Raw genomic sequence first — 21,994 nt, forward strand, 5'->3', positions numbered from 1 at the left:
ATGAATGAGTGAATGAATGAATGAATGAATAAATGAATAATAAAAATAAAATGTCCAGCTGAAATAATAAAAATAGCTAACCTGGCCTTGCTTTTCTGGCTGTGTGTTGGTCAGTTGGCAGTTCGATTCTAGGCTAATAAACCCAAATTTAGAGAGAAGCATATTGAGTTGGCTGCTGTCAAAGAAGATGGCAATAACACAGTTGAGCTATTGGCATGATAAATGGAGTCTTAAGAGATTCAGATGAATTATTGTCTTGATGATTTAGAAAAGTCATTTAGTATCTCAAGAGCTGGAAGTTTAACAAGAACTATGGTTTAGTGTCTCAGTTTGTCTTTCTGAAAAATGAGTCACTGGAGGTAATCTTGGACATGCTGGTAGGATATTAGTCTCAGGAATTGAATGTGCCAGGTGTTTCAGCCGACATTATTCCCTAATCTGTCTACAGTTGCGGATTTTAGTCCACATGGTCCACTTGTCGGCAAGAGAGTGCCTTGCGGGTGGGAGAAAGCATCAATTTTTTATAGACATGTTTTCTTTGGTTCTAGATGTGTACTGCAGCTATGAGCCAGAAGCAAAGGTTTAGTTTAAAGTAGGGGTTCCCAACTTGTGGTACTCCAGATGTTGATGAACTACAACTTCCATCATCCCCAGCTACCATTTATTGTGGCTGGGGATGATGGGTGTTGTAGTTCAGCAACATCTGGAGTACCACAGGTTGGGAACCCTTGGTCTAAAGAACCTTAGTATCTCCTTTCCTTGTACTTTATGAAGGTAGTAAACTATTTTGTGTTCAAACTGATGCTCTGGCATAATGAAATCATCAGTAGATGGTTACATAATTTGCTAGATTATTATAATGGTCAAACATGACCTTCAAAGAATTGCTCACTATAGAGAGCACTTTTTCAGGGCCAGACTGGGGGCACTGAGGGGGTGGGGGAATTTATGTGGGGAGGGCACCAGGTTTATTATTTATTTATTTGATTTTTATACCACCCTTCCAAAATGGCTCAGGGCGGTTTACAATTTTTTTAGCAGAATGGGTGGGTTTCACCATACTTTGGGGGTTTCATTTAATAATTAGTTTTTTCTGTTAACTTTTGATATCTGACCTCTGTTTTCTGTTACTTATAAGTTGCTATAAATATTTTAAATGAAGTATCACTTGTAACTATTAAGAAGCACAATTCTATACTAATAAAATAGTTTGGATATATGTGTTCCTATGTAGTCCAGTTCCTGCAAGATTGTTAGAAACTGAAGTGGATGGCATCTTAATTCACTCTGTGTATCACTCCATAATCCCTGCTTCAGCCCTACAATAGCACTGTTTTAAGTTCTCTCTCCCCACCAATTTCCACAAGATGCCTGCCCTCTCACTTCTCACCTACCCAAGAGAGAAAAACCATTTTCAGTTCCTAACAATATATACAGCATCATAGAATTTCAAAGCATTTAAGCATATCGTTGCAGTAATGTTTAAAACAACCTTGTACAGGAAGCATTAATTTTTACATGAAATGGAGCAGGGGAGATACAGTGGGGACAAACCCTGTATATTTCCAGAGGTAGCTAAATAACAATTTAAGTTTAAGAAGTGTAAATGCTATGCTGAAAGGTCCTAGGAAGATCCTGGAATCTTTTCCAACACCTTATCACACTTCCTTTGAAAAACTGATGTCATATGTGGTGTAGCGCCAAGAGCCAGTGTGATGTAGGGGTTAGAGTGTTGGATTAAGACTGAGGAGACCCGAGTTCAAATCCCCATTCAGCCATGAAACTCACTGGGTGACTCTGGGACAGTCACTTATCTCTCAGCAGAACCTTTGTCATAGGGCATAAATTAACCATGTGCACCACTCTGGGTTTCTTGGAGGAAGCACAGGCTATACATGTAAAAGGAAATAAATCTATATAAGGTAAAGCAGAGGCCAGCTACAAGGATGGACAATAAATGCATTCTGAAGTTACAAGAGCAGCTTGCCTGCCTATTTCAAAACTGCATTCATAAATAGAAAAGTCACAGGTTTTCCAGTGATGCTTGCTGCAGCTATGAACCATCTCCTGTAACTTAGAGAACACCATGGGAAGCAAAGATGCATGGGGACACCCTCTCGCTACTAGGGATATGCACAAAACTGGTTCGCCCGGTTCGGTTCGAATTCGAACCGGGTTTGAACCAGGAGGGGGTGTTTCGGTTTTGGTTTTGTTCGAACCACCCCCTGGTTCGGTTTGAATTCGAACCGGTTCAAACTGGTTTGGACACCCAAAAATTGGTAGGATGGTAGCTGGCACCCAGGGGTACCTGTCACCCAAACCCCAAAGCAATCGGACACTCGTACGATTTTTTATGAATTTTTAAAAATTATTTTTATTTTTTCTCATCCTCTATAATAAAAGCCTTGGTGTTCGTCCATGGACACCCAGGCGTGTGTCCGTGCCTCCCTCGCCCGTTCTGGGCATGCGCAGAGCGCATGCCCAGAACGCGCCAAGGGAGACACGACCGCGGCAACCAGGCGGCCATGTTTGTTGCTTTGCCCAGCCGCGGAGTTGACAGATGCGGCCACGGGGAGGGCAGAAGAGCCACAGAGAGGCAGAGGCGGCGGCTCCAGGCCACCCGCGGGCGGCAGTTCCTTGCCTGGCCGCGGAGCTGACAAAGGCGGCCACGGGGAGGACAAAGACGGCAGTAGCTTGCTTGCCCGCGGAGACAACAAAGGTGGCAATGGGGAGGGCAGAAGCGGCTGCGGTGGCTGCAAGGAGGCAGAGGCGGCGTCGGCTCCAGGCCAGCCACGGAGATTAGAGAGGCGGTGCAGGGTCTGGCCCGCCCGCCCAAAAGAACACAGGCGGCGGCAAAGGGTCCGGACCAGCCGCAAGGACCCAAACAATTGCCACCGCTGCCGCCCGCCCTCCCAGCTGCCCGAGTCCTCCTCACCCCCCCACATGATTAAAGGCCCAAACGGCCCAAACAATGGCCGCGGCCCACCCTCCCTCCCAGTTGCCCGAGTCCTCCTCACCCCGTTAGACCCGCATCAGTCGGACGATCTAAGACCATATTATGAGAAGGAGAGAGGAGCTCGCAAACAGAGCTTCTCTCTGTGCAAAGCCTCTGCCTGAACTGGTGCTATGGACGCAAAGGATGCAACAGGCGTCCTTTGTGCCCAAAGCGCCAGTTCGGGCTGAGACTTTGCAGAGAGAGGAGCTCTGTTTGCGAGCTCCTCTCTCCTTCTCAGATTATGGTCCTTGATCGCTCGACTGACGTGGGCCGAAGACGGGGTGAGGAGGACTCGGGCAGCTGGGAGGGCGGGCGCCGCCGCCGCCGCCAGTGGTTTGGGCCGATTTGGCCCTTAATCAGGTGGGGGGGCGGAGCAAGAAGGAAAAAAAGGGGGGGGAATCTAGCGCCCGTTGTTATAACGGGCTGAAAAATACTAGTAGGATATAATGGGACTCCAACCAGCCCATTATTCCTTATTGTGGAGCACCCATGGGTGCCAACAACCATGCAAACCCTGAAGCAATAAGACACCCCTGAATTCGAACCAGAGTGGTTCGGAGGTTCAAATTCGAACCAAACCAGCCATCAGGTTCGAGCTACAGGTTCGAATTCGAACCGAACCAGGGGGTGGTTCGATTCGACACAGGGGAAACCTGCTGAGAGAGCCATTGTCTCATATTTTGCTAAGCCATTTTGAAAACTTGGTTGCTAAAAAGGCTGCATATCAATATTTTTAATAAGGGCGGGGTGTGGGGGAGAAAGAAACCCATACACAGAGATCAGATTAGAGCTAGGAACAGATCCATTTTGTTAGAGCATTCCTCCTCCCTCCCCCTCATTCTTTTCAAAGCTTTTAATACTTTTGCTTGACTAATTTCCTCACAAGAAGGTATACTGTTGCGATGAGGATTTTTCTTAAAAGTTTGCACTAGAACAGTTTTTGCATACTTTGAAAATGTAGTAAAAAAAAAAAAAAGCTTAAAACTCTCTCTCACACATGATGGGACTTCTCTAGCCCGTACAACACACACACGGTTCCTGTGGGTGGCGAGAGAGAGACAGCCAACACGGTAGCTTGACGTAAGGGGAACAAATCACACACAAAACAAACAGGAAATGGTTGTTTTTTACCAAATGTGTTACTTTCCTTCTTGAAGGAGACCAAGAGGCAGCTTCCTTGGCTTGGCTCTGCTGCAGTTCCATACAAATTCCAAGCGGGGGAGGAGCACAAGACTCCAGGAGAACCAATAGGGCTGGGAGAAACGTCAACCCTTTCTTTACTCTCTGCTACTGCTGATCTCCATGAGACTCAACATTCATTCACAGGGAGTGCAACTGCACCCTTGCGCCCTCCCTGGCAGAATGCAGAGCAGACCACGGCAGTAGCAGCAGGGAGGGAAGGGAAAGCCCGATCGAAGCAGCAGCCTGTCTGGCTGCAGAGATTCCCTCCCCTGCAAGAGAGAGGCAGGTACCGGTGGGAGGGAGCTCAGGATGAGGGCGTGGGCGCTCAAACTCTAAGGCAGCAGGGCACAGAGGCGAGGGGCACACCGGGCATTCGGCTTACTGCCCGGTGGGCCAGTCTGAGCCTGCTCTGCTTTTTAAGAAGCACCTTACTTTAGTCCAGCAAAAATGAAATTTTGTGACATCTGTTTAAGCCATGTAATATTATAAAATCTCCCATCTGTGCATTCACCTATTTGGGATTTTAATATATTGCGTCTGGACATTTAAAGTGAAGTCTTTCATCTTAACTTTGGTCCATGTACTGAGAAAGGTACTATCAGAATGCCATTTCTTGCCTGCAGAGCAGTACCTAGGTGAAACTGGCTTTTGTTTTTAAAAAGTAGCTTTAACTTAATAGAGGCAATTGAATACGTTTACATATATTTTTAATTTCAATGATGGTCTGTCTCTCTCTTAAACCCCCCCCCCCCATACAACGTCCATATTCAAGCTGTTCGCAACTATGTAGAGGTAGGCCTGCAAATATTTTTAGCTCACCTTTAAAAAAAATGCCCATCTACTGGGCTACAAATATCCAGTTTCTAGACATAGAGGCTGTTCTCACGAGCAGCCAAGCTTGGGCTTGGCTGCCCGTGAGAACCGCCGGGATCTGCATGGATCCCGGCAGTGCTGCAGTGCTAAACCCAGTGCCTCAGCCCAGCTCCTCGCTGAGGTTAGTGGAGCAAACAGCTCTGTGCTGATACAGAGATGAGCGCCTGTCCGCTGGGGGAATCCTGGGGGCATCCCCCAGTGCACTGCACTCAGTGTTCTGTGGGATTCTTGGAGTCTGGGAAAACGGGTTCCGGCCTTGGAGCAGTCTACGCTGCGTGGAGCTGGGCCGATTGTGTGGGAGTGCAGAGCACGCTCCCACTAGGCAGCAAAGGATCACCTGTGGGGAAGGCAAGGTTTGAGAAGCCTCCCCTCGCCTACCTTCCCATCCAGTAGGTCGTGTGAATGGCCCCACAGACTTTTACTATTTGGGATGGGGTAGGCAAGACTAAATCAAGAAAAGCTCTAGACTGAAGCCCAAGAGGTTTGTTTAACTGTTGAAACCTGCAGAATATTTGCCATGATTACCCAGGATTCTTGTGTCTTTTGCAGTTCTTCATAATCACCACCCATTTGTAGGATCCACCTGTAAGGAGGCTTCAGTCTAACTTTGTGCACTTACGTGTGGCTTAAAATGCATTTTTAATTAGGAGTGCTTAATTTAAAGCTTTTTAACAGCTGAGCTTTCTTTATTCAAGTTGGAAAGGTTTGAGAGAAACTGCTTGAAGCTCACTCCCTGTTTTATTCTTTGTCTAGTATTTGGCACCTTCTCCTATTCATTTTTGTTCTTCCCCCTTGCCTAGCCCCTACTCAGTCATTTTATTTACTTTCTTACTTTGAAACTGAGACCAGTGAAATCTGAGAGAACATTTGATGTTAAAGTTAAATTGAAATTAGTAGGAATTAAACTATGCCAAACTTTTTCTGACTAGCAGTCTGTAGTCATACAGCTATGTGTGTGGAGGGATGGGGAGAGAGAGCGAGAGAGCGAGAGCGAGCGAGCGAGTGCTAGAGGTGTGTGTGCATGCATGCATGTATGCACTGTCTGTATGAAATTATATGGTAACTGGTTGCATGCTCCTGTGCTGGAGTTCTATACCAGGGAGCTAATTTTTCTGTTAAAGCAAAAGATAGATTTCATGCAAAAATGGGAAATGAATGCATATTTTGTCAAATGCATTGTGCAAAGACCAGTGCTAAAAAATTCTCCAATGTGGCAACAGTTTGGAACAGGCAATACACTTCATTCGGATCAGCAAATATTTTAATTTAGTATTATGGTTTCCTAATGTCGTCTTACATAAACCACAAGTCCATGTTATCTGTATGGACCTTTTTTTCTTCGCTCAAAGCCTACCCCTCAAATCTGTCGTCCTTGATGTTTAAATAGTTACACATGTTCAGTAAACATTTTGTTCCTGGAGAAACTGCTTATAAAAGGAAATAACTAACGTACATAGCACTGTGGCACTCCACCTTGGGCAAACCTCTGCTGCTTTACTATAATTAAGTTGGGGCACAGCAGCACCAAGATAAGCAGTTTATGGAAAATTTTACTAAATTCCTTCAAGCTTACATAGGGCATCAAATAAAGTTGATTTTAAATATTTTCAGCCAATAAAGCACCTGCTGTCTCCTCCCTAGAAACTGCCACCCACATATGGTGCCAAGGAATGGAAATAGTGCAATAATTTTCTGCTGTTCCCAGCTGGAAACAAAACCTGTGTTCTTATAGAACAATGTTTGATTTTCTTGTCTTCATTCCTTTTAATGCATGAAAGGAAGTTGTTTATATGAATCATACTCATGGCCATGCCCATTATAGAGAATTTGGCTCTCTTCTGATATTAAGCTTGATTTTTTTTTTCATAGCAGTTGTACTTTTTCAGATATTAGAATCTTAATTATATCTCCTCTGGAACAGTAGGGAGATTAAGGCAGGTGACCACACCAGTGATCAAGTAACAAACTGAAGCTTTACTGGAAACTTGTAAGTGTAGTTGAGTGACCTCTTGCTAACTGATCCAAGGGGCAGCATCCCTCCAGTTGTTTTTGCTGGTGTCTATGTTTCTCTTTACATTGTGAGCAGTGTTTCCTCTAAGAGAGATTCCCAGATGTTGTTGACTACAACTCCCAGAATCCCCAGCTGCAATGGCTTTTGCTTGGGGATTCTGGGAGTTGTAGTTAACGACATCTAGGAATCCCTGTTAGAGGGAACACTGGTTGTGAGCCTTTTTGAAACTGGGAACCATCTTATTTTTCTTTGTAAACTGCTTTGAGAACTTTGGTTGAAAAGTGGTATATAAATATTTGTAGTAGTAGCAGTGCGTAAGGAAAAGGATATTGGTGAAAGCTGCCTGCCTGCTGGGGGATCGTGAAGAAAGACTAGTTCAGGTACATCCTGCTGTATTTAGCTGTTCCCCTGGGGGTGTGGTTGAATCTCATTCTAGCTGCTGGCCTATTGTTTGTTTGTTCCGTACACCATCTTTTTATCCTTGGCCTAATGTGGTTTACAGGTATTAAATATATACTGTAATATCATAAACATCCCACTAGGAACTAGTCACTCGCCTCTGCAGTGATGCTCCCAAGGGGGCCAGTAGAAATAAACTCTCCCCCTAGGACTGCTGGTCATTAGTACCACTCTGTGTCAATGTACCTCCTCTCAGGAACTTGCAGTAGGTTGTATCAGCTGGGTGGTCTAATTGCCACCTGAGTTGTGGCCAACTCCACCCAGCTGTCAAGCCCCACTGCAGTGAGGCAGCCGTGCCAAGAAGGGGGGCAGATGGAAGAAGTCTCTACCCCAGAAGTAGCCATTATAAGCCACTGAGGCATGGCTAAATTCCCAGGCACCTCAGTCTCCCCCCAGCTTTTCCTCTGTGGTGGCAGCATGCTCTTTGGGGCTAGGGATGAGCCCGAAGCATTTCAGTGCCTCTTTGGAGAGGCACCGAAACACTTTGGCTTCCTGGCGCCAAAATGTTTTGGCGCAGGGTTCCCTTAAGAGGAGACGGGCAGGTCCTACCTGCCCGTCCTCCAAGCCCCCACTGCGGCGCTGTTTAAATGGAGATTCCTCTGTGCAAGCTGCGGCTTGTGCCGCTTGCCCCTTTAAAACACTGCGGTGATGGGATGTTTCCCCCGGGCATCCCTCACGTGGCTTCAGCATGTAAATGGCATCGGCACATGCGTCGAGGCCACTTGCAGGGCCAGCAACAGCATGTGATCAGTGGTCCCTATAGGCTGTATGTTAGATATCCACACAAGGCAGGAGTGTGCTTGCTCTCTCTTCTTGGGGCTAGCAATCTCCAACATCCCAAGTGCTCTTCTGCTTGTGGTGTCTTCTGTTCTAAAGGGCTATGTATGGAGACTCCCCTACGGACAATGGCAGGGTGCTCCAAACCGACTGATCTCCTCAGGCCAAATTTCTCCCTGAAGCAAAAGCACGGGTTGTGACAGTAAAGTTGCACATAAGGAGGAAGAGGCAGATGTGGGGTGGAGAAAGGGCCCCCAGTGCCAGTCTCAGCAAAAAATTTCCACACCTAGACAAATTGAGCAGTCAGTAGAATAAATGAAAAGGGACAGGCTGGAGGGAAGGTTATAAAAATTTCAGAAGTCGAGGTTAGGTCACGGGGTAGTTTTCCTGTCCATCTGTTTGGAGCAGCACTGATACAACATACACAGCAGCTTCCTGTGGACATAGCCAGTTGGTGTGAGTGTTGCAGCTGGGATGCACAGCTCTTCACTTTGACCCCTCTTTTTCTCCTCCCACTAATCCCTCAATTGGGCTCTTCCTGATTGTAGGAGCCGTTCTTGTAAATGCAGTACAATGATTTCTAGGTGTTTTCAGTTTCTTTCTCTCTCTCATATTTATATACCACTTGATACATACATCTCTAGGTCGTGTACACAATCCAAATTACAATATAAAAACAAAGTACTTTCACAGAATAAAAACAATTAAAAGCCATTCACAGAGTGAAACAATTAAAATAATTTCACAGGATAAAAACAAACAATTAAATTAAAGTTTAAAATTCATTGTTATTAAAAGCCCGAGAAAATATGTGTGTTAAGGGTCTTTTAAAAATCATTCCAATTGTGAAGAGAGGTATTACTCCAAGTTCATATAATGGACCCAATATTGTCTGTGTCCTAGACTGTACAAACACACTTTTTAGATATGAGTTGGCAGGAGCAGATCATCTGACTTTCACTTCTTATGGGACTCTCCAAGAAGGGGGAAAATGACAGCATGTCTGCTCAAGCACAAATCCTAACAAATATTTTTAAGATTCCTAAGGAAGGCTTCTTAGAAATGAGTTTCAGGGCATTGTTTTGTGTTTCCAAAGGTTAGCTTTCCCTGCATGCATCTAGATGTTCCTGGTTTGCATGACTTATTCTAATAGAAAGCCTGGTAAGCTACATGTCCATGTGATCCTTGCATGCATGATATATGCACATTGCCCACTATTGGCACTGGTTGGGGATTTTCAAGGTTGCAGGATGCTGCTTGCGCTGTAGTAATGTCTATCTTGTTTGCTGGTTTTTTTAAAAAATAGATCCTCTGAACTGAAATGATGTATGTCACTGTTAGCACAGCAACAGATCTGTTTACCTGGGAAACTGAGGGCATTTGTGTCTAAAACAAATACCAGTGTACATAGTGGCACTGTGGCACAAAGATCAGGCCTGTGCTTTGATGTAACAAAGTATTTGTTTTAACATTAGGTTATAACTAAATAAGTAGAAAAATGAATTGGAATGAGTTCAAACTGCTTAACAGCCATCTGCATATTCATAAAATAAAAAAGCTAGGAACTCGGTGATCTTAGTTCAACGTGTGACTCAACAGGACTGGCAAGTCTCTGAGCAGAGAACTACCATGACATTCAGTTTTGTTTATTGCTGCGGCAAATGAAGTAACTCTGTATGTAATATTTCTCCAGTATGCTTCCTACAGTAAAGTATGAAATAAATAAATTAAAAATAAATAAATACTGAAATTCTTAACTTCTGTTATTGGAGGCTCATGCTGTATGTCCACCCGATCCCATACACACTAACATTTCTTTTACTTAAACTTTCCTTTTGCTTATCACCTTGATTTGCAAACTGCAGAGTTGATAGATCTTTTAAGTACCGTTTGTGCCGTTTATGGTAGTTGCAGAATAATAGCATGAGTAGAAGTTGTTCCTGTCCCTGGTCATGTATATACTTCCAAATGTGTGGTATCACCACACTTGCTGTATTACTGGTGATAGTCACAAAGTACTAGTCATGTACACTTGAACCTTAGTTTCCTGTGTTACTTGTTCTTATTGATAGTGTGATAGGAGATTGGAGCCAGGAAAGATGGTCTGATCAGTTGGAATTTGATATGTGGAGGGAAATTCTGATTCTGCGCCTGGCATCATAATTAATGACTTATTTTGCAGCCTGCCTTTAGCTAGAAGTCTTATTAGGAACAAAGTTAGCAAATGTGAAATTGCTGGTGAGCGTAAAATTATTAAAGCCGAAGAAAATGAACATACTTTCTATCCAGGCAACACCTTTATAAGTCTGTTACTCTATTTGCATAATAATTAACATAAAATGTACAAATGCAACCTGTACAGATGGAAAATAACACACCTGAAGAGCAACTAATCTTGTGTCTATTCCACCACTCTAGGGACACTCTCAGTTTGTCCTCTCTACAATAAAATTTTGTTCTGCCCAATTTCGAGCACAGCTCCTATATGGAGCTCAATTTGGCATGTATTCTAACCTCCCAAAGGTGGAATCCATGTAGTCTAATTCTTGAGGAACATTTTACAAGTACCCTGGTATGTGCCTCGTGCTGTCCTTCATCTGGAAGCAGGATTGCTTAAAGTTGAGGCCAGAGTATGGGTTAGCATCTCTGAATTTTGGCTAAAGCTGATTTTCCATCCTGTAGGTTTAGTTACATCTGTGCTATAAGACACCTACCCTTCAAGATGGAAAAGAGAATTAGAAGAGAAGCTCCACTACAGTGGTTCCTCTCCTCTGGTACTGATATCTCTATGGGGTATGAAAATGCCAGGACAAACCTTAGACAATGAATATATGATATGGAGTGACAAACTGACCAGGGCTCCATTCCTGCTGGTGTCTATTTGGGTAGCCAGGTTTTGAGTTACAACCCTGCAGATATCTTAACTTGATGACCGTGCCAAAATAACGCAGAGCCCTGGTACTGGCATGTTGTAATGCTTTACAAACAACAGTTTGGGGAGGGAGACATTTTAAAAAAATCCTCTCTAAGGAATGTTTTTGCCAATGTAATTCGGGAGAAATCGAAACTACGGCTCACGTGTTCCTTTATTGTCCGTTTTATCGAGATCTACAGCACAAACATAAAATTGCTTGAATAAGTTGTCATCCAGGTCGTATGGACTTTTAAAATCTCAATTATTCTCTTCAGCACAGCATCCCTCCAGTGACTGTTGCTGGTGTCTGTCTTATGTTTCTTTTTTAGACTACGAGTCCTTTGGGGACATGGCACTTTGTTTTTATTTTATTTTGGTGTAAACCGCTTTGGACACTTTTGTTGAAAAGTGGTATATAAATATTTTTCATCGTCGTCAGTTGACCAGAATGAGTTAATATCTTATAATGTGGCTAAGTTTTGTTTGATACCCAGCAAAATTTGCCAGGAACGCATTATGAATTCAGTTTAGCTGTTTTGAGGTTTAGCTTGTTAATTTTATATTACAACTTTTATGTTTTACTCTGTTGGGCTTCTGTGTGTATATTACTATTGTACTAGTCTTGATTGTAATAAAGTACTTGATTTGATTTGTGGGGTAAGCTCAAAGTCCGTTTCTCTTAGTTTAAAATGCAGAAAGTAGCTGACTACGCAACTCGAAGAGGGTACAGTTAAAATGACATTAGTTTCTCCAGTGTAGAGCTGCTTCCAAAACTAATGCCTCTCAAAATGTATTGTCGCAAATCCTGTCTTGGGTCTTTTTATCTAAATAAATCATGAATAAACTATAACTTTAATCTGTTCTAGTCAAAACGTTTTTACAAGGTTTTAAAAATTACTAAAGAAGTGTAGGAAAGAGTATATGCTCAAGAACTGCGAAGCAGATTTAAGTTGCTTCATAATCTGCAGATATGTAAATCTTAAAATGTTTGCCTTTCAGATTCAACCCTATGAGAAGATAAAAGCAAGAGGATTGCCGGATAACGTTGCTTCAGTCTTAAACAAGCTGGTTGTAGTGAAACTCAATGGCGGCTTGGGTACCAGTATGGGATGTAAAGGCCCCAAAAGCCTTATTGGTGTGCGAAATGAGAACACCTTCCTGGATCTGACGGTTCAGCAGATTGAGGTGAGTAACTTGCTTTGGTCTTCTCTCAGGTGTAGAATCTTTGTAGACTGTGTGGATTATCGAGAGAGAGATTCAGTACTATAAAATGCAAATGGAAAAGTACTTCAGTTTGTCGAGGAACATAGGAAACTGCCATATACTGAGTCAGACCATCTATCAGGTCTATCTAGCTCAGTATTGTCTTCATAGACAGGCAGTGGCTTCTCCAAGGCTGCAGGCAGGAATCTCTCTCAGCCCTATCTTGGAGAAGCCAGGGAGGGAACTTGAAACCTTCTGCTCTTCCCAGAGCGGCTTCATCCCCTGAGGGGAATATCTTGCAGTGCTCACACATCAAGTCTCCCATTCAGATGCAACCAGGGCAGACCCTGCTTAGCTATGGGGACAAGTCATGCCTGCTACCACAAGACCAGCTCTCCTCTCCTCTCTTCTAGTTCTGATATTTACTTGATTGGAGCCAGCCAAATAGCATTGTGTGGTGCTGCATGGGTTTAATTCCCCTTCCATCTTGAGAAACATTAAGGTTGACTAAACCACTTAATATTCATGTGTGACTACCTTTTCTGCCTGGAAGTGGAACTTCACTGGAAGCACCTTAAGTTCCTCCTTGGGTGAAACATCTAAGAAATATTGAGGGAATCCTCAAGAGTGAAAAAAGGTGGAATAACCATAGAAAATGCAAAATAAATTAATGGGTGCAAGAAATAGCAAATGTATTGTACTTCCAAAGTGCCTACGGGCTTTGATTTGCACTATTCTTTAAGAATACTTGTATAGATAAAACAAATATTTGAACCTATGACACATAGATTTAATACATGCTTATGTAGTAGTTACTAACTCACCCTGGTTTTTTGTCTCTTTAAGATATCAATTCCGCCCCCCCCCCCTCCCATATCATGGTAACACTATTCTCCATTGTTGCCCCTAGGCTTTGGAATGCACTCCCTGTTGAAATAAGAGCCTCCCCATCTCTGGCAACCTTTTAAAAAGGCCTTAGAGACATATTTGTTCACCCAGGCTTTTAATTAGATTTATAGTTTTAATACTTTTTAATGTTGGGTTCTAAATGATTTTAATGTTGAATGTTTAGATTATTTTAATTGTAATCTGTCCGGAGACGCAAGTTTTGGGTGGTACAGAAATGTTAAATAAATAATAAATAAACTTTTAATAAATGCATTTTTAATATTTTATACACATTTCTTCATAGGGAAAATATATCAGAAATATTAAAAAATAAATAAATTTAAACTTCCACCTAGGTATGAGGAGAGAAATACTTTCCCGTTGTCCAAATGACAAACATAAAAAATACATAATTTAAATCATCTTGTTAAATATACAACTCAAATATTTATTTCAATCTCATTTGTAACAAGAAACTTACTTGATGGCCAGTTTATTTATATCTATATATCTCATGTCCATTTTGATAATCTACAGACAATGTGCGCTCTCTTTCTTACTTTCTCGCTCTCTTTCTCTCTGTAAATATGAAGTCCTAGATCTTAGGCAATGTCCCTTATGGACAGAGACAGTTTAAGTTCGAAGGGTAGGCCTGAGTTTTGCCTGACTATGGTTTAGTCATTGGGGCTGTGCCTCAAGCTCAGTGTTCCTTCCCTCTCCTCCTCCTGTGTGCTCAGATTTTCTCCTTCACTTTCTGGTTGAGTCAGGGAGGAGGAAGCACATAAATCCAAGGCATGGCCAAGATGTTCAAACTGGGCCACGTGCTCTCTCTTGCTAAAGCCCAAGTGCTTGTGTAATATGACTTATTCCCTACTACTCTCATTAAGAACTCTTGCAATAGCAAGTCACTTTGCTTTTGGCTACTTAAATGTAAATTTCACTTCTCATCTACTACTTGGATAGGTGCTTCTGAAGTTTCTAAAGAAAACCTTGGCTGGTTGGTATCCAGTGCAATACTAGCAGAAGGCAGAGTTGGTACAAGCAATTACCCCTTCTCCATCCTCCTTTCCAGACAAGACAAAAAAAAAACAAAACCATAATTGCCCTCAAAATGTGAAAACGGGCCAAATAAATTGCCCCACCATGCTCCGTGGGCTGCAAGGAGTCCAAGGCTGTCCCCCGCAAGTGTAAAAGTCTCCAAAATTTGAATTCCTATCTCTCCAAATACAGTATCCCCAAAGAGTGCAGCTAGAAACATTGGATTGTTAAAGCTTTTTTGTTTGTTGCAGCTGTGTGTTTTGTGTGTTCCTCTTTTTAACATCCTTGCTTATGCCATGGATGGTGATTTTTTTTAAGAAGGAGTTTAAATGCCAAAAATTTCCAGATACTATTTGGGAAAGCGGATAGGATAATTCTTCCTTTACTAGAACTATTAACAGGGATGCAGTGGGAAAATTTCTACCACACTATTTTTAAAAAAATATTGTGGTTACTACATGATTAGTGAAACTATGACTCAAAATCACGTCTTGTTTAGAACGATTTTAACTGTGTTGAAATATATATGTGTTGATGTTGTAAAAAGTATTTAGCTGGCGAGCCTTTTTATGATGCATTTCCTTATGATCTCTTGCAAAATCTTCATTTTTGTTTCTGCTGTTTGTGCAGGAGGCAAAACAGCTTTACAAGTAATTGTTTCAAAATGACCTATTAGGGAGCGAGCTTCTACAAGAAAATGTCTTCGTTTTCAATCAAGTAAAGATTAAAATTCTTGTTGCATGGTTTGAGTGGAGTATCTCCCATGCGTCTGCCAAAAGTATTCTTATTTTTGCAGGTGGTCAGCAAAGGATAGCTGTCACAATGTCACCATTTCCACAGTTTAGTCATTTTCTGCTTTAGAAGGTCAGTCTTTGGCTTATTCTTTTACTACATTTTCATACTCTTGAGATCTACATACACTTGTGAACAAAGACACACATTCTGTAATGCGAGGACAGCACAAGGTGTGTCATTTACTGGATGTACACCAGCTTTTCTAATGTAAGTATTGGGCTAAAAAGAGACACACTGTGCCTTTCTTGCATTGCAAATCACTGATCTTTGTATACAAGTGTGGATCTCTGGGTAGGAAATAGTAACCTCTGAAGCTGTCCTTAAGACTTGACTATGTGTAGCAGCCATTGTTTCTCCCATAGATTAGGTTAGGAGAACTAGTGGTTCCATAGAGAGATATGACCTTGTATCGATTTAGATATCCAACACCTTTATTTAGAAAGGTTTGTGCTTGATTTGATATTGACCTCCTGTATTTTCAGTTCAGTAGCCTGGATATTGATATCGCTGCTAAAGCTTCTGTGTCGTCTCCTAGTGCCCTATGGCAGTGATCCTCACTATTTTTCAAGTGGGGGCTACTTTGGCCAAAACAAAACACAACAAAAAAACCCATTTAATGTGAGAGTCCTTTCCCAGTGTGTTGAAATGGAGCCACCTTACGCCCCAGTGCTATCTTGCATGGAGCACCCTTCCTTGTGTTTTCCCAGTAGAGCTCCTGTGGGGAAAGTGCTGGGAAGAACTTCACTGACCAGTGTTCCTTGCATCCCTTCCAAGATAGAAAGGAGCCACACCGGCACTAGACAAAGTACAGGACAACAGGGTGGGAACAGGTGTCTCCATATGGTGTTGGGGCTGCACAGCATATCCAGCCCAAACTTTGCACAGGCCTCAAAAGCAGTTATGGAGCCCCACTGGAAGGTCGATGCCCCTCATTCCTGGGCCTTGCAGTGAAGAAAACTGCCCTGTGCTGATGTCCTGCACTTCCTCTCATCATTTATACTAATGTGTTGGACGCTTACAATTTCATAATAGTTGTTGCAGACTACTTTAAAAAAACAACCTAGGCATATTCAATTAAAGTACAAGCAGGACTTATCCTTTTGTTTCCACTTCTGAGTGCAGATTGTTGTAGCTACTTTTCAGTCAAACCGGTATATAGAATACAGGATACAGTTTGGGGATTTAAGAGTATGTTCAGAACTTTTTTTTAATATGACAGGAGCAAAGTGTCTGGGGAAAATATCTGGCATGAATACTCTTCCTTGGCAAACTGGCACAATTAATTGTTTCTAATTCAGCTGACATTGACATTGCCTGTTCCTTTTGTTACCTGCAGACATTCTTCATGCTTGCGTCTTTTAGTTCCAAACTAAATACTACAGTAGCTTAAGCTTAACAACTTGATAAATGGTTTGATAAACTGCAGTAAGGTTCTAATCCTGGCAGGTGTAAAATGATTATATTATGGTGAAACCCTCCTCTTGAGCTTTGTCCTTCGAAAGAAATCAGCATTTGGAGAGGAAACAATTGTTTGGATAAGAGCTATCATCCTATTAAATAAATCTTGATGTATGATTTTAATGGATTAAATCTGGAATTATTTGCATATGCATGAAAACTACTGTTGTGGAGAAAAAGCATACAGTACTTTGTTTTAGGTGTATGAATGCATGGACCACTTTAGAAGGGGCACCAACTCTTGTGTGAGCGAAATGGGCGAATGCCTTTTCTAAGGAAACTTACGCCATCTGTAGTATTTGTAGTTACTTTTATTAAAAATAAATAAATTAATTAAAGCTTTTCATGCCCAGTCTAACTGGCAACACTCTTTTAACAATCAAACGGTCTTAAATAAATTAAACTGTCTTTAATAAATTAAATAAATTATTTAAATTTAATAAATTAAATGTTGCAACAATAATTTGGATGTGTATCTGGTTGATTTAATTAAAAAATAAAGCTAGAGTGTGGTGATTCTTTAGCATTTGTTTTGTGAAGAAAATGAACAGTTGATAGTTTTAATGTTCTCCTACAGTAGCTTTCTGAATTTGAGACATCCATCATGTTAATTTCTTCTACTGACTGGATGTCCTGACTGAGTCAAAAGATACACTGGACAACATGCATGCTAGTTACTAAGTACCACTGAAATCAATGAGACAAAGTAGTTGGTATGGATGCTCCCCATTCTCTGGTCCTTGAGAATATGTTAATAATTTTGATTTAAATATTGAATTGTTTTGTAAAAATCCAATAACATTCAAAATGTGTCTCTTCAGCATCTAAACAAAACCTACAATACAGATGTTCCTCTAGTTCTAATGAACTCATTCAACACTGATGAAGACACGAATAAAATCTTGCAGAAATACAGCCACAGTCGTGTGAAAATCTACACATTCAATCAAAGCAGGTATTGATAGCACTTTGATTAGGTCATAAAAGCTGTGTGAATAAAGTCAATTAAGCAGTCATTCTGTTTTACACTGTATATTGTAAAATAGCATAGATTGAATGAGTAGCAATATGGTTTTGTTAATTTAAATCACTATGTAGCATGGGAATATTCTTAAAAAGAAGTTAAAGGCTGTTTAGAAGCAGCCAAACTAAACAAAATTGTAAGTAAGATGTGGGTTTCAGGGCAATGGTACTCCTGAAATGTATTTCAAAACAGATATAAAAATAGTAGTCCTTTTCACACGACTATTTGGGGCAGGAGTAGGCAATGTGTGGTTCTCCAGATGTTGCTGAACTACAACTCACATCACCCTAATCACAATTTATTACAGCTGCGGATGGTAGGAGTTCATTAACAGCCAGAGAACCCCACACGCTCCTGGAGACACCCAAAGAGCCACACGTTGCTTACCCCTGATCTGGGGGGGGTGGGTTGGAGAGTTACAGAGCTCCTACTCCAGTAGCAGCACATGATCAAAACCTCTGTTTGGGACAGCAAAATCAGGAAGCACATGACTAAGTCGGGCCAGAAGTCTGTTGTTGAAAGTGGGAGCTGCAAGCATGAAAAGTCCTCCAAGATCTGGCGGGCCTTCCCAGCATGCTTTGTGCAGCCAGCAGAGTGGAAAGTCTCGTGACATTAGCAGCTGCCCTCCGGCCATGAAGGAGCAGAAGGTGGACCCAGCCCTGCTGAATCTGCTCCAGCTACAGGATCATAGTGTGTGCTTTGCAGAGTGGCACATCCATGGACAGCAGCCACTGTAGCCACAGTTCTCTGTTGTTTCCATATCTGCTGGTTAGAAGAAGTAAATGGATTTACATAATCAGAGAAGCGAGGTAGAAAAGTTCTCCTTTCCTCCTACCTTAGTTAAGCGCAGGGTACAAAAGCTGGGTTGCCCTGCTTTGAGCAACCTGGACTGGAGGAATTTGCATGAGCTCTCAAAATCAAGCAAAACAAGTTCCTGCTCTGACTTTAATGATTGTGTGAACAGGCCTAGAGAATTTTAACTTCGTTTCATGTGTTTGAAAGTGGTACAGATGAGTTTTAAATAGTTTTGCAAGGTACCTCTTCTACTGAGGGGAGCGATTTGAAAAAGGTGAGCTTGCAGGGAAAAAGGGAGAAAGGTAAATGCTGCATCTCCAACCAGTTTTATCTCCTAATTTGCTTCTGTTTAGACAGGTTCAAAAAACTTGAGGTGGTTTCACTCCCCCCCGGACTTTATAATAGGTCTTACTATGTAGCTGTAGCTCTTCCTTAATACAAGTCATTTTGTAAGACCTCATCCCATACATCCATTTTAAATTGCACTTTGACATCATTAATCCTTCACTCATATGCATGCACACTCTCTCTCTCTCTCTCTCTTGGTAATCCATGTGAAGACTGAGATATGGTGGTTATTGAAAATTTTCCCAGAACTAGAATATTTCACAAAAATGCTCGTGTATGTGTGTCGGTCTTTGTGTGTATATGCACCTGTGTGCGTGCGCACCCCCCACCCATCTCAAATGTAATCTTGACTCAACTGGTATCTTAAAAGATTTATTCTTTTTGCAGGTATCCACGAATTAATAAAGAATCTTTACTACCAATAGCAAAAGATGTGTCTTATTCAGGAGAGAATACAGAGTCTTGGTATCCCCCAGGTCATGGGGACATCTATGCAAGTTTCTTTAATTCTGGATTGCTGGATATTTTTATCAGTGACGGGAAGGAGTATATTTTTGTGTCCAACATAGATAACCTTGGTGCTACTGTGGATCTTTACATTCTTAACCATCTCATGAATTCACCAAATGGAAAAAGGTGTGAATTTGTTATGGAGGTCACCAATAAAACTAGGGCAGATGTCAAGGTAACTAACTATACATGTATATATTTGAAGAAATTCTGGTTTTGCCCAAATAAAACCTGTATTTTAAAAAAATCTTGTAAGATGGTCAGTATACACCACATCCTTCAGGTGCACTAGACTGATTCCGTTAACATCTATTTCTTTTCCAAAAAATGTGTTAGCATTTGAATCAGATCCTGAGTTCTGCAGTGCACTGAATGGTAGGGAAGCATTCGAATTGGGAAAGACTGTATTCAGTCACATGGTTCCTCTGTTGCGCTACTAACTTCTCTTCTGTTGTCTTCCATTGCTCTCAGAAGATAGGGGCAATTCTGACATTCTGGTTTGCTTCAAAACCTTATGCATGTACTGTTATGTGGTGTATCTTATTATCCCAGTAGATGCAGTGTAACTTTTAATTTACTTCGCTTCAGAAATCTGGTTTCATGGGAGTTTTACAGAGTGTTGTCTACAGCAGTCATAGATGATTTAGGCTGGGACTGAATTCACCTGAAAATCCTTTATTAAACGTGTCTCTTTCTCTGTCTCAAAACCACTTTTAAAAGGCTCTTTCATACAAATTCTCTCATTATGCCCAACATAATTGGTTTCAATTTGTTGTGTTTAAAAAAAACAACCACAAACCACCTTAACTGCTGTGTTTGGATTGGTTCTCCAGGGTTTTTAACCGTTTAAATGTTTTAACTGTTAATTAGTTTTATGCTGCTTTTATAGTTTTGATTTTAACTGTTAAATGATTTTAATTGTTCTTATTTTGATGTAAACCACCTTGAGCCTTTTTTGGAAGGGCGTTGTATAAATCGAATGAATGAATGAATAACAGTATAAATACTGGCATAGTACCATTGAATTCCAGCTAAATTCTGCCATGCCAAATTAGACATGGACTGCAGTCCAGCTAAAGTGTTTCATGATGAAGTCCACTTGAAATCCAGTGGTACAAATTCATCATGAGCAACATTGCTTTCAATGGGGCGTCATAGTTGCAACTAACTTTAGTTGAACTGGAGCCACCATCTCCATTAAAATATGTTTACTTGTGCTCCATTCAACTTCATTTAGATTTGCTCTCCTTTTTCCAGGGTGGCACACTCACACAATATGAAAACAAATTGAGGCTTGTAGAAATAGCTCAGGTGCCAAAACCACATGTTGATGAATTCAAGTCTGTTTCAAAATTCAAAATATTCAACACAAACAACCTGTGGATTTCACTACCTGCGATTAAACGGCTGCAGGAGCAAAATGCTATTGATATGGAGATTATTGTCAATCCAAAGGTAAGAGACTGGGAAGGCCTAAAGCTGAAGAATAACAGCCTAAGTCTGAAGTCTTTGAGGAAAGATTGATTAAACATTGGATGTGTGTTAAAATAGAGCCTCTTGAGTTGAAACATATGAGAATGGTCTGAAAATTTGGTGTGTAGAACAAAACAAAATATACATGTTTGGAGTGATGGGATCATAACAGGTTAATAAACAATAAATGTTTATTATTTTGTTCTCCTGTTTGTTTTCTTGAACAATTAATACTTCTTAAATTGTGAGTGACTCCATTTGGGATGGTGATGGATAAAACTTTGATGAAACTTTCGCCTCTGATAATAGGGTTGGGTTTAAATTTTAAAAAATGAACATACAGGAATTGATGGTCTACAATGGACACAGTTCTGTAAGATATCTGTGTTAGGGCATAATAGAGCCTGGTTCCCCCTCTCCCATGTGGCAGCACATGTGGGCACCACCACACCAGATCATTCTGTGGAATGGGAGACCTGTGCATGTTTCATATTGTTGTCTAGCCTGTTCCCCCTGTCAGTCCAATGCAAGCTCTGAGCTTATGTTCCTTGACTGTTTGGAGATTACAAACTGAGTGGGCACATGGGAAACGAATACAGGGCTCCCACCCCCATGACCAGAAGCGTTTGGTGCCCAAACACATGTGCTGTAGGAAGGCTGTTTTGTCTTCTGGGGAGTCCCCTGTGCTCTGCACTGTTCTCATGGTGGACTTGATCAAACCCATTAAAAACTCTGTATTTTGAAATAATGCCATGTGATTTAGGAATGAGTAATGGCAAGCTCAGTATTTCAAAGGGATGACACTTTTCCTTTGCAAGCTTAGCAAATGTGGAGCATTTCAAATGCAACTGAATTTTCAGTTTCATGAATTCAGACTTATTCAGCTTGTTACTATTGTGGCTCTTGAGCAGTTTTATTTTACTGATGAAACTTTCTTTTCTAGACATTGGATGGTGGTTTAAATGTGATTCAGTTGGAGACTGCTGTTGGTGCTGCTGTTAAAAGTTTTGAGAATTCGCTGGGAATAAATGTACCCCGTAGCCGCTTCTTGCCTGTCAAAACCACATCTGATCTTCTTCTTGTGATGTCTAACCTATATAGCCTTAATGCTGGATCTTTAACAATGAGTGAAAAAAGGGAATTTCCTACTGTGCCACTAGTCAAGCTGGGAAGCTCTTTCACCAAGGTAAACATGATCCTTGAATAAAAAGTGCTAGTGCAAAAGGTCACCAGTGCTAGGGAAGCATCTGT

At 41.5% G+C, this 21,994-nt stretch overlaps 1 protein-coding gene across 8 annotated transcripts in view; it reads left to right on the forward strand.

Moving 5' to 3' along the window:
• The window catches only part of UGP2 (UDP-glucose pyrophosphorylase 2), a 44,350-nt gene that overhangs the window by 16,475 nt on the left and 5,881 nt on the right, over positions 1 to 21,994 (forward strand). For all 8 annotated transcript variants that reach the window (XM_053284388.1, XM_053284393.1, XM_053284386.1 and 5 more), the window contains 5 exons: positions 12,211 to 12,396; positions 17,415 to 17,548; positions 19,148 to 19,445; positions 20,528 to 20,725; positions 21,687 to 21,929. In XM_053284388.1, coding sequence (XP_053140363.1) covers positions 12,211 to 12,396; positions 17,415 to 17,548; positions 19,148 to 19,445; positions 20,528 to 20,725; positions 21,687 to 21,929 — 1,059 coding nt within the window. The remainder of the gene's footprint in view (positions 1 to 12,210; positions 12,397 to 17,414; positions 17,549 to 19,147; positions 19,446 to 20,527; positions 20,726 to 21,686; positions 21,930 to 21,994) is intronic.

This window comes from Hemicordylus capensis, chromosome 1 (assembly GCF_027244095.1).
Source record: "Hemicordylus capensis ecotype Gifberg chromosome 1, rHemCap1.1.pri, whole genome shotgun sequence".
NCBI lineage: Eukaryota > Metazoa > Chordata > Lepidosauria > Squamata > Cordylidae > Hemicordylus > Hemicordylus capensis.